Source organism: Salmo salar, chromosome 10 (genome assembly GCF_965601325.2).
Source record: "Salmo salar chromosome 10, fSalSal1, whole genome shotgun sequence".
In the NCBI taxonomy this organism is placed as follows: Eukaryota; Metazoa; Chordata; class Actinopteri; order Salmoniformes; family Salmonidae; genus Salmo; species Salmo salar.
Window position 1 is genome coordinate 6,356,269 of NC_138300.1, and position 17,065 is coordinate 6,373,333.

The 17,065-nt window shown below is 41.0% G+C and overlaps 1 protein-coding gene across 2 annotated transcripts in view; it reads right to left on the reverse strand.

Annotated features, from left to right (window-relative positions):
* Positions 1-323: 323 nt before the first annotated feature.
* The window catches only part of prkacba (protein kinase, cAMP-dependent, catalytic, beta a), a 35,940-nt gene continuing 19,198 nt past the window's right edge, over positions 324-17,065 (reverse strand). The window contains exons 1-10 of one of the 2 annotated variants that reach the window (XM_014215644.3): positions 13,434-13,721; positions 11,079-11,140; positions 6,409-6,537; positions 5,107-5,205; positions 3,133-3,215; positions 2,834-2,960; positions 2,549-2,644; positions 2,279-2,401; positions 1,803-1,967; positions 324-1,460 (exon numbers count right to left, since the gene is read on the reverse strand). In XM_014215644.3, coding sequence (XP_014071119.1) covers positions 1,335-1,460; positions 1,803-1,967; positions 2,279-2,401; positions 2,549-2,644; positions 2,834-2,960; positions 3,133-3,215; positions 5,107-5,205; positions 6,409-6,537; positions 11,079-11,140; positions 13,434-13,584 — 1,161 coding nt within the window. In that variant the 5' untranslated portion in view covers positions 13,585-13,721 and the 3' untranslated portion in view covers positions 324-1,334. Of the gene's footprint in view, positions 1,461-1,802; positions 1,968-2,278; positions 2,402-2,548; positions 2,645-2,833; positions 2,961-3,132; positions 3,216-5,106; positions 5,206-6,408; positions 6,538-11,078; positions 11,141-13,433; positions 13,722-17,065 lie in introns of those variants that run through there. The other variant, XM_014215646.3, reaches the window with a different exon arrangement.

Genomic DNA, 17,065 nt, shown 5'->3' on the forward strand with positions numbered 1-17,065 from the left:
TTTCAGCATGATAATGCACAACCCCATGTCACAAGGATCTGTACACAATTTCTGGACGCTTGAAATGTCCCAGTTCTTCCATGGCCTGCATACTCACCAGACATGTCACTCATTGAGCATGTTTGGGATGCACTGGATCGATTTGTACGAGAGCGTGTTCCAGTTCCTGCCAATATCCATCAACTTTGCACAGCCATTGAAGAGGAGTGGGACAACATTCACACCAGATACACCAGACTGGTTTCTGACCCACACCACTACTTTTTTAAAGATATTTGTGACCAGATGCATATCTGTATTCCCAGTCATGTGCAATCAATAGATTAGAGCCTAATGAATTTATTTAAATAGCCTGATTTCCTTATATGAACTGTAACTTAGTAAAATCTTTGAAATTGTTGCATGTTTCGTTTATATTTTTGTTCAGTGTAGTTAAAGCCCATAAGTTTCCTACCCCTCTTGGGGTTGTTGTACCTTAAAATATATAATCTCACTTCATCTTAATTTGAATACAATACCTACTCGGCGGTAATTAAAAATAAATAAATAAATGCCCCATGACCTGACAAGTAAAACATTGCTACAAATGATAAATTAAACATATCACAGGTTTTTGCTTTGTAATTAGGTTTGCTTTGCTACTACTGTACCCCTCATCAATGACTGCATGCCCATGTGACTGTGGTATTGTAATGAGTATTTTCCTTTTCTGACATCCATTTCTTTGTAAAAAGATGCTGTATATTTATATTATGCAGAAAGACAGTCTACTTCTTAAGGACAGCAAAATGTTTAGGATTATAGACTGGGCCAAGAAAGTTTAATTAAACCTAAAAAAACACTGACATGTAGGCCTAACACACAAGAACTGGCAAGAGTCACTGGCAAGAACTAGAGCAATGTAAAAATCACTAAAATGTGTAATACCACCTACTATAGTCAGTAACTCTTTGTGCCACTGTAAAATGGGCATTTCATTGGTTTTAGTCTTGCTTTGCAAATAATCACTTGGTTTAAAATGGAGGGAAGGGGGGGGGGGGGATTCTTTAAAGCAACATATGTTTAAAAACTAAACAGGAAACAAAAGACAAAAAACATGGCGTTCCTAGTATTTTTGTGTCGCAGCACGAGGGGTGTCTGCATAATGTGCCTGTGTATACGTTTAGTGCTAACTGCACGCGAGGAGGATAATGGCAAGAAGGACCTCATTCAACCTTGTGGAATGAAGGAACTAGGCAATTGTTTTGAATGCATCATGTCTCAGCTCCACCCTCAACAGACTGCAAAAATCCCAATACATGTGAGAGACCTGATGGAACACATGCCCCCCCTTGCTAGAATTCGGAAAACTCCTTCGCACACTTTTCTGTGTCGGACACACGGACATCCTCCTCTTCGTAGTCGTCAAAGTTGCTTGTGTCTCCTGGTCCTCTGCACTTTGGTATGAAGGGAGCTTCCACCTGAAAGGCAACAGGACAAGTGTGGGAGTGGCTCTAAAGACCACAATACAATCACAACAGCTACACATTGTTTATGTGGCAAAGGCAATCAACCTATTTTGGTGATTGGGGTTAGAGGGGAAAGTACTGAACTCCCAACATCCTTGCCTACAAGCCTTGCAAAGCCTTTATAGTGCAAATGTGTTATATCTGGCAGTGTTTTTATGACGGTAAAGTTCATATTTAATTACACCTGGAATGTCAATCTTTCTGGGGATACATAATGTGTTACCTGTTTTTTTTACTGTTCCAAACTAACAGTGGTTATTTCACACTTAAAAAAAACTAACGATCGGGACGTACCTTCCTCTCGTAGATTGCGATCCAGTCTGTTGTGGCGAACCACTTGTGGTTCTTGATGTCATTCACCCCATTCTTCAGGTTGCCGTAGCGCTTCGTCAGGTCCACCTGGAGCAGGTTCCTCAGCAGGTCTTTCAAGTCTGAGCTGAAGTGGGAGGGGAATCGTACCTGGAACACAGGAGAGGAGTTGGGCTTTAACTGTGGAGCTTATTGTTAAAATATGGATAAAAGTCACTGGGACGATAGAAACATGCACAGCAATGTTGGCAAATAACCAGAACATCAAGGGACACCATATAGGCTAATAGCTCTGTCATTCTTGACAGTAGGGGCCGCTGCAAAATCTATAGGCAAATCACCCGTGAAGAAAGTTTTGTAGGACACTAATACGTATGCATTAGTTTTGCATAACATTCAAGAACGCATGGTGTCCAGTAACATGTCAGTCCAGACTACACATAACATCAATTCCTGGATACCTTGCCAGACACGATCTTCTCGTAGATCTGGATTGGCTGATCAGCGAAGAATGGGGGGTACCCAGCGGCCATCTCGTAGATCAGGACTCCCAGTGCCCACCAGTCCACAGCTTTGTTGTAGCCCTAGCAGAGTACAGCAGCGAAAACAAAGTTCAGCGACTTTCTTTGCACATACTGTGCAAACACTGGCAACTAATTCAAATCTACAGGTAGGTTGCAAACAGTCACACACACTATGTACAGCACACTATATTGGACACAATGGCCCACCTTGCTGAGGATGATCTCTGGAGCCAGGTACTCTGGAGTTCCACACAATGTCCAGGTCCTGCCTTTGACTCTTTTGGCAAAGCCAAAGTCTGTGACCTGAAACGGACCAACAAGGGCATTAGAACTATGTAATAATAGCAGTCCACATTTGCATGGACTGTCAACGTTAACGTGATGTCTAACCTCTCATTATTTGCTATTCAATCTCAAGACAGAAGTCTTAGATGAGAGTTCATAGACAACAAATGAGAATATGCTTTGGTTTGGATATCGCTGCATCCGTACCTGGATGTACCCTTGGTGATCAATGAGAAGGTTTTCAGGCTTCAGGTCTCTGTAGATAAGGTCTAGCGAGTGGAGGTACTCAAAAGTGAGTACTATCTGAGCTGCATAAAATCGTGCGTGATGTTCACTGAAGACAGAAGAAGAATTTAAGTTGACGTGATGTCAAACGGGCAGAATTTTTTTTAACCAAAGACAACACAGCACATACCTTATAATTCATAGATGGTGCCCATTTTTTGTATCTCAAGTATACAGACATACCAGGCTATGAACATGGTGTCAAAACTTTTTCGATTCACCTGAACCTCCCGATGCGTCTCAGATGCGAGAACATTTCTCCTCCTGGAACGTACTCCATCACCATGTAGAGGTTGGAGTTATCCTATGTTTCAAATAAAGTTAGAACACACACACACACACACACACACACACACACACACACACACACGTACCTTGGGTTGAAATTGATACAATATTATTTGTCAAAATGTACAAGGTCTTTTCCAACATATTTGCAAGTAGAGCGATAAATTACAATAAATAAATATTGGAATTAATTAGGTATTTCTCTAAATAATTAACACAGCCGTTCACAAAGGAGAGATGTTAATGCATCACTAATTTCACAGCACTGACAGATAAGCAACCTCTGTTGCTAGGTGGGATGGGAGGCATGCTTTCTTTTGGGAGGTGGGTCAGGGTTATCTTTGTATGCATTTATTTGATTGTTTTTGGACCTGTAAACCCCCCTCTGAAAAAAAAGAACAAAATAAAGTTGGTCACCAACTTTTTTACGCTAAATTATTTTGGGGGGGGAGTTGCTAGAGCAGAGCGTTATGGACAAAAAGTAATATTGTGATAAATGTAACTATTTTGCTGGATAACAATAAATACAACAATATTTGTATTTATTTCAATAGACAGTTACTTAACATTCGCATGAGGGCTATAGACAATTTTCCAGTACCAAGTAAGACAGGTGAGATGGTAGCCTATGATTAAAAAAGTAAGCCATTTCATCTAACATTTCCAAGGAAAGCATGATTGTGCAACTGGTTAAAATAGAATCCATTATTATCAGATTTCTTTTTGGCTCTTTGTGAATATTGGCCTATAGGCTATATTATTCAGCACCTGAGGAATTGGGAACTCAAAACACTTAGCTAGACTAACTCTAAACATGATATTGTTGCTATATAGCCATGTAGGCTAATTGATTCATCTATCGTACAAAAAAAATCCAGCGCTAGGCTTAGGCTACTTGATGTGGGCCTATTCACAGCAAATGGCGCACTCCGCGGGCGCATCAAAACCAAGCCATACTACAACTTACTCCAGTTGTAAAGTGGTGCCATGAATTCAATATTAAGAGTTGAGAAATAAAATACTCACAGAAAGCTCCTCTAACTGTAACAGTAGTTGCTTTGAAAACTGCATTTATATTTTTCCAGCAATTGCATTTTGAACAACGGTCCTATGCTTGTGTTTTGCAGAAAGCATCTCTCCCTCCTCCAGGCGCACAGTGGGGAGTGAAAGAGGCTCGCTAACACAGCAGCCAACAGGAAAACAGGGACAAGCAGATACTTTTATAGCAGGGATCAACATACTCTCCCCCGGTTTCAATCCCAGGCTGTGTCACAGCTGGCTGTGACCGGGAGACCCATGAGGCAGCGCACAATCGGCCCAGCGTTGTCCGGGTTAGGCCGGCCAGGATTTCCTTGTCACATCGCGCTCTAGCGACTCCACGTGGCAGGCCAGGCACCTGCAAGCTGACTTGGTCGCCAGTTGTACGGTGTTTCCTCCGACACATTGGTGCGGCTGGCATCCGGGTTAAGCGAGCAGTGTGTTAAGAAGCAGTGCGGCTTGGCAGGGTCGTGTTTCGGAGGAAGAATTGCTCTCGACCTTCGCCTCTCCCGAGTCCGTACAGGAGTTGCAGCGATGGGACAAGACTAACTACAAATTGGATGTCATGAAATTTGGGAGAACAAGGAATCAACATAATGCATAGGCTATTACTGTCGACCAAATAACGGTTTAGAACAATCTACAGCACGTGTCCAAATCATTCCACGGAGGGCCGGGTATCTGCAGGTTCTCTTTGAGACCCCTGATTTACAGTAACATTGTGTAGCAAAATAACGGAAAATTACCGACGTACCAAGGAAGGCCATTTTTGGTTTATCATCCAAACTCAATTTGCAGGGTAACACTGCTTATCTTTTTCACCAATCGTATGGTGCAGATTTTAGGACATCCTACTGCTGCTGACATACCTTGAAGGAATACTCTAGTCTCACGAGAAAGGGGAAGGACACCGCCTGCAGTATTCTCTTTTCGTTTAGCGTGTGTTCTATCTGCTTCAGCTTCACCACCTGTGAGAGCAATGAGAGAGGAGGCATAACGATGAGGAGAGGAGCACAATAGTACAGAGAAAAGTCACCAGTCATCTGATAAAACTAATGGATGTGACCGTACCGCTAATGAAGAATATGACCGTATCCCAAAGAATAATTTATGGTGGTGGCTAACTTTGGAGGAATGAGGGAATGAGTGCCTGGGCAATAGGCAATGTTTGTAGTACTTCAGTCCATTTTTTTTTTTTTTTTTACATGCATTGAACGTGCAACTGGACATCTGTAGCATATTTGTTATCAGGATGCTAGTAGTGGGAATGTGTGATGCTTACAAATCTACACGCGAGAATAAAGAAAACAAAGTGTTTGCCTTTCCACTTTAATTAATTTGATACACAGGAAAATAATAATGTAAGAGACAATTTCAAGGGAACATCCCTACTACATTTGGTGGCAGCCAATGCGATCTAGTCACCACAAGGCAGCACCATTTACGATGATCAGGGCAATTAAATATCAATAGGCCAGTCCAATTGCTAATCTTCAACAGCTTTAGAATACAGCATGTGGTAAAAATACCACAGTGTAGGTTTAAAGCCAAACTGTCAGAGGTCATTTTCAAAATGTCAATGGTCATAGGTTCAAAAGGCACGTCAGTCACTGTTTGAAACCTGCATGGGATTGACATTTCCTAAAATATCCTTCAAGTTAACAGACCAAAAGCAGTCAACTGAAAAAAGGGAGACGCAAAACAGTTACTTTGTAGCTAACAGAATATTGTTGCCTCAATGACTGGTTTACATTTTTTCATTCAGATGTTCAACTTTTAACAAGGTACAGGATCTCTCATACTGTGTCTCATTAAGTTTCACTTTAAAAATGTCAGGCAAAAAAATACGAAATGTATTTTGTGGTTAACCAAGCCTCACAGTACCTGAGAAGATGCATTTCCATTAGAACTAGTGTAAACCCATGCTAGATAAAGCCAGGCTTTCTCTGACGCCAGCCAACTTTACTGTGCTAGGTGATTTAACCGGCCTAGGTTTTGTTCAACTTCATTCAAAACAAAACAGGGTCATGTTCATTAGGCACTAAACAGAAGAAAGCAAACTGAAACAGGGAAGGACTATCTGGACTTACCCAATAAGGAAAGCTCATTTTCTTTTTCCGTTGCCTAACCTAATTAACACAACCCAGTGCATGTTAATGCATGGTACCCACTTTCTGTTTGTCCAGGATCTTCATTGCGTAGAACTGTTCTGTTCCTTTATGTTTCACCAACATAACTCTACCGAACGAGCCTGTGCCCAGAGTCTTCAGCCTGTCAAAGTCATCCAGTCCAGTTGTGCTCTGAGGAGGAAAACACATCCTTAAAATGTGACAGCAAACAGTGAGCCGACATTAAAGCCGAAATTCAATACAGGGCAGAACACTTTAATAAAGGTAATTGTGTAGCGTTTACTGTCTATGCGATTTCCGCAAAGAATGGGTAATTTGCCTTTAATTAAAAAGGCACATTGTAGGCTGCTCATAGACTGTAGAAAGAATGGACAGAGCCATCGATGAGGACACCCCATCATTTACTTTGTGATGTCTCAGTGGCACATTTGAAGATCAGGAAGTGTCGTTTTAGTGTGTTGCCATCTTGCTTCATGAAAGTTTTTGGAACATTGCATGCACAGTTTGAGCTACTCTAGGAAGTGATGTTCAGGGTTCTTCCAATGATTTTTTTAACAAGGTGGTGCTGCTGAGTACAAAGGCCAGAGATTTTCGTAAACACCTGTAACTGCAATTTTGTATTAGTAATTGTATTTTGTAATTAACCACTAATTATATCCTTAAAGTTAAGGCTCAGCCATTTTGAATGTTCTATTGTTTTTGTGCATCTCTGTTCTATCGATTCTCTGGGTCATTTCATGTTTATGTGAGTTATTGGTGTTCAAGCAGGCAGAAATACGGCCGGTATTACGTAGCACCGTAAGTCAGTCAACTTACAAAGTTGTGAGAGCATGTCAGATTTGAATGCTGACCGATGTCATAACTCGGGAGAATGAGCCATTGAACATATTTTTGCGATATTCCTACATCGAGAAATGTGTCATTTAACGGAGGGTCTAACACATTTTTCCTATTTGTCAGCCTCTTCAGTCCAGGATGCATTGCATGGTACAGTTGCCAGAGATACAGTTGAAGTCGGAAGTTTATATACACTTAGGTTGGAGTCATTCAAATTTGTTTTTCAACCACTCCACAAATTTCTTGTTAACAAACTATAGTTTTGGCAAGTCGGTTAGGACATCTACTTTGTGCATGACAAGTAATTATTCCAACAATTGTTAACAGACAGATTATTTCACTTATAATTCACTATCACAAATCCAGTGGGTCAGAAGTTGACATACACTAAGTTGACTGTGCCTTTAAACAGCTTGGAAAAATTCCAGAAAATGATGTCTTTGGCTTTAGAAGCTTCTGATAGGCTAATTGACATCATTTGAGTCAATTGGAGGTGTACCTGTGGATGTATTTCAAGGCCTACCTTCAAACTCACTGCCCCTTTGCTTGACATCATGGGAAAATCAAAAGAAATAAGCCAAGACCTCAGAAAAATAATTGTAGACCTCCACAAGTCTGGTTCATCCTTGGGAGCAATTTCCAAATGCCTGAAGGTACCGCGTTCATCTGTACAAACAATAGTATGCGAGTATAAACACCATGGGACAACGCAGCGGTCATACCACTCAGGAAAAAGACGCGTTCTGTCTCCTAGAGATGAACATACTTTGGTGCGAAAAGTGCAAGTCAATCCCAGAACAGCAAAAGGACCTTGTGAAGATGCTGGAGGAAACAGGTTCAAAAGTATCTATATCCACAGTAAAAAAACGAGTCCTATATCGACATAACCTGAAAAGCAGCTCAGCAAGGAAGAAGCCACTGCTCCAAAACCGCCATAAAAAAGCCAGACTAAGGTTTGCAACTGCACATGGGGACAAAGATTGTACTTTTTGGAGAAATGTCCTCTGGACAGATGAAACAAAAATACAACTGTTTGCTTGGCCATAAAGACCATTGTTATGTTTGGAGGAAAGAGGGGGAGGCTTGCAAGCTGAAGAACACCATCCCAACCGTGAAGTACGGGGGTGGCAGCATCATGTTGTGGGGGTGCATTGCTGCAGGAGGGACTGGTACACTTCACAAAATAGATGGTCTCATGAGGAAGGAAAATTATCTGGATATATTGAAGCAACAACTCAAAACATCAGTCAGGAAGTTAAAGCTTGGTCGCAAATTGGTCTTCCAAATGGACAATGACCCCAAGCATACTTCTAAAGTTGTGGAAAATGGCTTAAGGACAACAAAGTCAAGGTATTGGAGTGGCCATCACAAAGCCCTGACCTCAATCCCACAGAAAATGTGTGGGCAGAACTGAAAAAGCATGTGCAAGCAAGGAGGCCTACAAACCTGACTCAGTTACACCAGCTCTGTCAGGAGGAATGGGACAAAATTCACCCAACTTATTGTGGGAAGCTTGTGGAAGGCTACCCAAAACGTTTGACCCAAGTTAAACTATTTAAAGGCAATGCTACCAAATACTAATTGAGTGCATGTAAACTTCTGAACCACTGGGAATGTGATGAAAGAAATACAAGTTGAAATAAATCACTCTACTATTATTCTGACATTTCACATTCTTAAAATAAAAGCGGTGATCCTAACTGACCTAAGGGAATTTTTACTAGGATTAAATGTCAGGAATTGTGAAAAACTGAGTTTAAATGTATTTGGCTAAGGTTTATGTAAACTTGCGACTTCAACTGTATTATAGAAAGGAAATAGGAATCTAATGAATGAAGGAACGTACAACGCCCCACCCAGCAGACTGTCGACCAATCACGTTCACGTTGTCATGCAGTTGCTAAGCTAATCGTCACACAATCCTTTCTCAAAGTCAGTGTATATGTCGAGAAACCTGCCTATTTTCCTCAAAAGCACGTAATGTCACGATTTCAAAGCTATACGATTCAACAGATAGCAAGTTGATTATCTCACATTTCGGAAAGTACTGGTAATTTTGTACTTCTTGTTGACGAGATTCGTGCTAATGTTTTTCACTCCATGGAGTGCGCTCTTTGTTGCAAAAATCACCCAGAATGCACCGCGCGGCACATTGACGTAGTGTGGGCACCGTTTCCCTATCTCCTTAAAAGTATGTGCCGTTGCAAATGTTAGAGTCCACTCTGGCAGGGAACGAAATATAGCAGAAGCGGATGAAGTGGATTCTGAATACAATGGCGGTAGAATCAAGCAGAATTGGAGTATTGTCCAAAAGAATGGAAAACAGAGCAAAGTAGTGAACAGTGATGAGAATGACCCTTTGTATCTAGTAGGAGTACAGTTTGTTAATGAGGAGCAGCTGAGCAGAATCCCAATCTTGAAGAAACCATTGGAGTTACATTTACTTCATTTAGCAGACGCTCTTATCCAGAGCGACTTACAGATTGGGTGCATTCACCTTATGATATCCAGTGGAACAACCACTTTACAATAGTACATCTAGATCTTTTTTTTGGGGGGGGGGGGGGGGGGGGTTAGAAGGATTACTTTATCCTATCCCAGGTAATCCTCCGCTGTCCTGGCGTCGTGAGGGAGCTTGTTCCACCATTGGGGTGCCAGAGCAGCGAACAGTTTTGACTGGGCTGAGCGGGAACTGCGCTTCCGCAGAGGTAGGGAGGCGAGCAGGCCAGAGGTGGATGGACGCAGCGCCCTTCTTTGGGTGTAGGGACTGATCAGAGCCTGAAGGTACGGAGGTGCAGTTCCCCTCACAGCTCCGTAGGCAAGCACCATGGTCTTGTAGCAGATGCGAGCTTCAACTGGAAGCCAGTGGAGTGTGCGGAGTTAACCAAAATGGTGGAGAGAGTGCTGGGTAAAATGAAGGCTGTGAGGATCACTGGAGGCGGGCTTATTTTGATTTAGAAACATTCTCAGGGAAGCCCTTTTGTCCTTACCAGGGTCTTAACCTGACCAATGTTTGGCGTCACAACCAACTTCAGTGGGCAAAAGCTCACCTTAGATAGCCACTGGCACGCTTGAAGTGTACCTTCACGGCTAAATCCCGGTTTCAACTGTACCGGGCAGATGGCAGATCGCGTGTATGGCGTTGTGAGGTAGAGCAGTTTGCTGATGTCAACATTGTGAAGAGTGACCCATGGTGGCAGTGGAGTTACGGTATGGGCAGGCATAAGCTACGGACAACAAACCCAATTGCATTTTATCGATGGCAATTTGAATGGACAGAGATACCGTGACGAGATCCTGAGACCCATTGTCATGCCATTCATTTGCTGCCATCATCTCATGTTTCAGCATGATAATGCACGACTCCATGTCGCAAGGATCTGTACACATGTCCCAGTTCTTCCATGGCCTGCATACTCACCAGACATGTTAACCATTGAGAACTTATGGGATGCTCTGGATCGACGTGTTCCAGTTCCCGCCAATATCCAGCAACTTCAGACAGCCATTGAAGCAGAGTGGGACAACATTTCACAGGCTACAATCAACAGCCATATCAACTCTTATGCGAAGGAGATGTGTCACGCTGCATGACGCAAATGGAGGTCACACCTGATACTGACTGGTTTTATGATCCACACCCCTACTTTTTTATTTCTTTTTAAGCCATCTGAACAGATGCATATCTGTATTCCCAGTCATGTAAAAATCCATAGATTAGGGCCTAATTTATTTATTTAAATTGATTTGATTTCCTTATATGAACTGTAACTCCATAAAAACTTTGAAGTTGTTCCATGTTGCATTTTATATTTTTGTTCAGTGTGGTATTTTGTTACCTATGGGAAAGAAGTATTTTGTTATTAGTCTCTTACCTGTGGTGGGCACTCCCATTTTCGTAAAAAATCTTCTTTGGCTTTGGCTAAGAACTCTTTCACTGAAAGTTGAAGAAAGAAGACAATTAGCACAGAATAAACACAGGTTAGACAGGTCTATAGACCTATTGTCTTTCTACTTAGATCAGATTTGCTGGGTATTTAACAGTCAACATGTTCAGGGGATCACACTAACTACATAAACCGATAGTAAGGTCAGGCCAAAGTAGAGGTACTGTACTTAAAACATCTTTATTAGCTAGCAATTTACAACGAAGAGATGCAAAGAGCACTCACAGGCTTTATAGATAGCCAATTCAAAGAGCAACAACGGTACATTCCTTTCAGAGGGTTAACACTATTCAAGGGGGAAAAAAATTAAATAAAAAAATTTACAAAATTCAGCTAAAGTTTTAAAAGCCACAGCAAACTAACTACAGTGCAGACATAGAAAGTGCTTTGCGGAAACCACAGCAGACATGAGCAGTCCATAGTCACCGAGGAATGACAAAGTAATTGGCTAAATCCATGAGTTAGTCATGATGTTACTACTGAAGAAAATCCACAAATGCTAACCATTTGCAACATTTTCTACTGTTTTAGCAGCAGCCAGGTTGTAGTCCTAGACTATTTGTTGGGTGATATCTAGGCTATTGGCTGTCTGCTCTCTCTGTGACTTAGGACAGCTTATGGAAGAGAATGCGCATACCAAAAGTCTCTAGTTCACGAAGGGTTTTTCAGGAACATTCACCCACATGGATGGAAATGATGAAGAGGAGAAAAAGGGAAGACATTTTTATGTAAAAACAAGAACATTAGCTAGATACTTAAGTGGGTTAGATGTAACAACAAAATTACATTGGAGAAGACAACTTAAGACTGTGCAATTTCAAATAGCCTAACTCAAATGGATCAGCCTGAAACCACTGGACTTGGGGGGAATCTCAGTTTAATAAATAAACGTGGATTTAATTATTGAATTGAAAGTCCCAATCTTCACAAAATCAACTCTCATTAAATGAATGAAACTTCAGTTCATTCCCTAACTTGACTGGATTTGAACCTAACTATGTCTACATATCAGATTTTTCTAAATCTCGATTATGTCTCTAAAAGGCAATACGTTAAGACTGAGCTAGCTGTTGAGCTGACAGGGTTTCTGCATGCAGCCTAAGCCATGTCATTGGAGAACTTCCTGTCTGTCTGTAGCAGGAGTTGTAGCTCACTGCTGTAACTACACGATAATAGGGGCGTCTATTTCCATGAGCCTCATGTCTGACATGATAGTAGGCCTAACTGGTAAGGGAGACTACGTCTCTCACTAGCTGTTCGAAAGCTCACTGACCCCTCTAACTGACATTGAACGTAACATTGGACTGTTAAGGCCAGGTCATTAGAGACAAGAAGAGAAAAAAAATGTTTAAAAAAAATTACAATCAGAATAGAATACAAACCATGCACCCTCCCCGGCCAAGAAGTGGCACAAAGAAAATGACAGGACAGAGAGATCTCATTCAGACGAGGCGACAGACAATGCCACAATGTTGCTGTGCATTTACACTATTCATTACACGTTGTTGATGACAGTGCAGTTTGTATATTATGCATCTTCGAAGTTACAAAGAAGGTTTTAAGAAGAACAAATAGTTGCATAGACCTAGTTACTGGTGTGTTTTCTTCCTGGTGAATTTAATACATTATCTAATAATCTCCTGACTTTGGGCACTGGATTCCAGGGCACATAGCATTAGGTAGTGTTTTATGGGACTGACTCCGTGTAAGACCTAGCCTAACTCTCCATGCCATTTTAGATCCATGGTGAAGCTCAACCGAACACTTCTATAGTTAGTAACATTGAGGAATCAAGAAAGTTCCATGGTTGTCATATGAAAGAAAAAAACCCCAATGAAAACAAGTTTCAAGTAGGTCCCTCCTGGTTTCATACCATTTGCTTCTGATAAAACTTTAGTGCGTTTTAAGATTAATCTCTTGGTTTTTCAGACCCTGTGTCCCTTTAGTTTAGCCTAAACCACCAGTCTGGTCTCACTCTGGTTTAATTATCAGCCCTGACAAGTTTGAAGGAAACACAAGGCTCAGTTAAAGGGTATAGACTCATTTAGAAAAAGCACCAAAAAGTCAAGTGTTTCTGTGTCCATGTAGCCATAGAGATACCAGGGGTGTATTCACTAGAAACGTAATATTTACTGGATAGGGTTTTGCCAACGTTGACGTCAGCAATTATCAAATAAAAGCAGTTACACAAGTTGAGAGTTTGAGCTCGTCTAATAATTAGACTCACTTGGTCACACCTGGCTATTTCGATAGCTACAGCATGAAGAGTACACAGTAACTTACTCAATTTATCCCAAATGATGGTGAACTCTGAGACATGAGGCCCCTCACTCTCCTGGGCTTTTTGCTCTTGGTTGCCTTTGCGATACCTGTTGAAGAATCGGCTGGCAAGGTCGTCCAGCTTTAGGAAGGAATGATCCTTTCCCTGGGCCATTTAGAAATTAAATGGCGTTTTTCCCTTCCCAACGACTAGATCAAACTTACAGCTAAAAGGTAACCAAACCGTTTTTCAACTGGAGGCCATACAGAGTGATATACACTTCCTGTTTGTGATAAATTGCAAACTGCGATGCTTGGCTAACCACATACTAAAATGGTATGGGCTTCCTGTTCAAGTGTACTTCAGTTCTTGTAAAAGAAAGACGCTTCAGAACTCTAGACCACTGTCTAAACTATTTTCACTTTCATACTTGACATTTACAGCACTCATGGTTTTTTTTAATTAGTAAAAACAAAAACGTACAAAAACATTGCATCGCAAAACGATGTACTGTGTTCAAGAACGTTCAATATTTTGTAAACAACAGATCTAGGTCTATGATATAGGCTATTCTAACAAAGGTGATATTGCTCTCTAGTGGTAATGCATAAAAGTTCTCCAGAGTTTTATAGTCTGTTGCATGCCCATCACTACAACTTGATAACCTTATTTTTATTAGATTACATTGCAGAATGGACAAATAAATCTGGAACCTGTAGAATATATAGAAAAAATACAGTACCAGTCAAAAGTTTGGACACCTACTCATTCCAGGGTTTCTTTATTTTTACTATTTTCTACATTGTGAAATAATAGTGAAGACATCAAAACTATGAAATAACACATAAGGAATCATGTAGTAACCAAAAGTGTTAAAAATCTAAATATATTTTATATTTGAGATTCTTCAAAAGGAGCCACCCTTTCCCTTGATGACAGCTTTCCACACTCTTGGCACTGTCCCCCAGTCATAACGCTTTTGTGTGGAACTTGGTTTTCAAAATCAACTTTCTTTTATTGTCAAGCAGTCAAAGGCAATATTCTAGTCATATAACCAAGCAATGATAGTTGTTTGCATCTTCAGATATCCCCTCTTTCTAAATTTCGAACAGATATTTCCATCTTTGTCCATGAAACCAATCGCATGCGCATTTTAGAATGGCACTTTCCCACAAATTACATTTTGGAACATTCGCGCGTACCGCCATGTGGGCACATTCATACCTTCTGAACCATTTGGGCTAGAGACACACGGTTTTCAGTAAAGTAATGGTGAAACCATGCCAGTGACGAAGCTGTGCCCAGTTTTTATGGCACTCAGGCTGCACTAGGAAGGAACACAGTTTGACTGTGGAAAAAGTTGCCGGCTGAAAATGAGTCGTACAGGCTACTTGACCAGTGACCGGCACTTACAGAAAACAGAGCCGTCCCTATGCTTTTGGGCAGATTCAAACCCTACCGTTACGCTTGTTTACACTGAGCTGCACTGGGGTCGGAACGCAATCACGGGTACGTTAAGACACCGTGGACCCGGCGCCATATATGGGTAATGGAGTACAGTGGCATATCCAATCCCTTCATTGAGGTACATTTTCTGACAAATCTTGTGCCAGCTCCATAGTGTCTTAAGGGCCAGGGCCCGATTTGACAAAACATCTAAAGTTAATTTCCCCCTCATCTTTTCCCTTAAAGTTTCCTTAACTTTAAGTCAGTTGCACAAAACATGTTAAGGTTAATTTCCCCCTTAAATTAAGTGAAAAAATTAGGGGTGCCAATGACGTCCCTTAATAACCTGTTGGGGTGTAGGGGGCAGTATTTTCACAGCCGGATGAAAAACGTACCCAATTTAAATAGGTTACTACTCTGGCCCAGAAACTAGAATATGCATATTATTAGTAGATTTTGATAGAAAACACTGAAGTTTCTAAAACTGTTTGAATGGTGTCTGAGTATAACAGAACTCATATGGCAGGCAAAAACCTGAGAAAAATCCAAGCAGGAAGTGGAAAGTCTGAGAATTGTAGTTCTTTTGATTCTCTATCGAAACTACAGTGTCTGTGGGGTGACGTTGCACTTCCTAAGGCTTCCATTGGCTGTCAACAGCATTCAGAAAGTGGTTTGAGCATTCTCCTGTCACTGGGCAGATAATAGGAGCTCAGTTACTGAGTGGACTGCCTGTGGACAAAGGGATTGGATATGCGCGGTCACACGAGCGCGTCGTTCCTTCTTTTTCTTCTTGAATTAATATGCTATTGTCCGGTTGGAATATTATCGCAATTTTACATTAAAAATACCATAAAGATTGATTTTAAACAGCGTTTGACATGCTTCTAAGTACGGTAATGGAACATTGACTTTTCGTCTCTGGTACCGCGCTCGCGCGGTATGCCTTTGGATAGTGACCTGAACGCACAAACAAAACGGAGGTATTTGGACAAAAATATGGATTATTTCGAACAAAAACATTTCTTGTGGAAGTAGCAGTCCTTGGAGTGCATTCTGACAAAGATCAGCAAAGGTAAGACAATATTTCGAATACTAATTCTGAGTTTAGGTTGCCCCGAACTTGGCGGGTGTCTGTATAGCTCGCTGTGATGGCTGAGCTATGTACTCAGAATATTGAAAAATGTGCTTTCTCCGTAAAGCTATTTTAAAATCTGACACAGCGGTTGCATCCAGGAGTAGTCTTTGTTATATATTTTGTCAACGTTTATGATGAGTATTTTTGTAAATTGATGTGCACATTCACCGGATGTTTTGGTGGGAATACATTTTCTGAACATCACGCGCCAATGTAAAATGCTGTTTTTGGATATAAATATTAACTTTATCGAACAAAACATACATGTATTGTGTAACATAATGTCCTAGGAGTGCCATCTGATGAAGATCGTCAAAGGTTAGTGCTTCATTTAGCTGTGTTTTGGGTTTTATTGACACATGTCCTTGCTTGGAAAATGGCTGTGTGATTATTTTTGTCAATGTACTCTCCTAACATAATCGAATGTTTTGCTTTCGCTGTAAAGCCTTTTTGAAATCGGACAATGTGGTTACATAAAGGAGAAGTGTATCTTTAAAATGGTGTAAAATAGTTGTATGTTTGAGAAAGTTGAATTATGACATTTTGTTGTTTTGAATTTGCCGCCCTGATATTTCACTGGATGTGTCCCGCAGGTGGCCCACGTAGTCCATAGAAGTTATATAAGTGCTTAATTCAGTATGGATATCAATGTAAACAGCATTTGTGGAGGTGAATGTTGCTTTCATCTGCTCTGGTTACAAAAGGAAAACATCAACCAGCTAGCTACTGTACTTAGCTAAACAATGGAAGTTGCACAATCCATGGCTACAAAGTAGAGGTCGACCGAATAATCGGAATGGCCGACTAATTAGGGCCGATTTCAAGTTTTCATAATCGGAAATCGGTATTTTTGGACGCCGATTTTTAATTTTAAAAATTTTATTTAGACCTTTATTTAACTAGGCAAGTCAGTTAAGAACACATTCCTATTTTCAATGACGGCCTAGGAACGGTGGGTTAACTGCCTTGTTCAGGGGCAGAACGACAGATTTTTACCTTGTCAGCTCAGGGATTCAATCTTGCAACCTTACGGTTAACTAGTCCAACGCTCTAACCACCTGGTTTACATTGCAC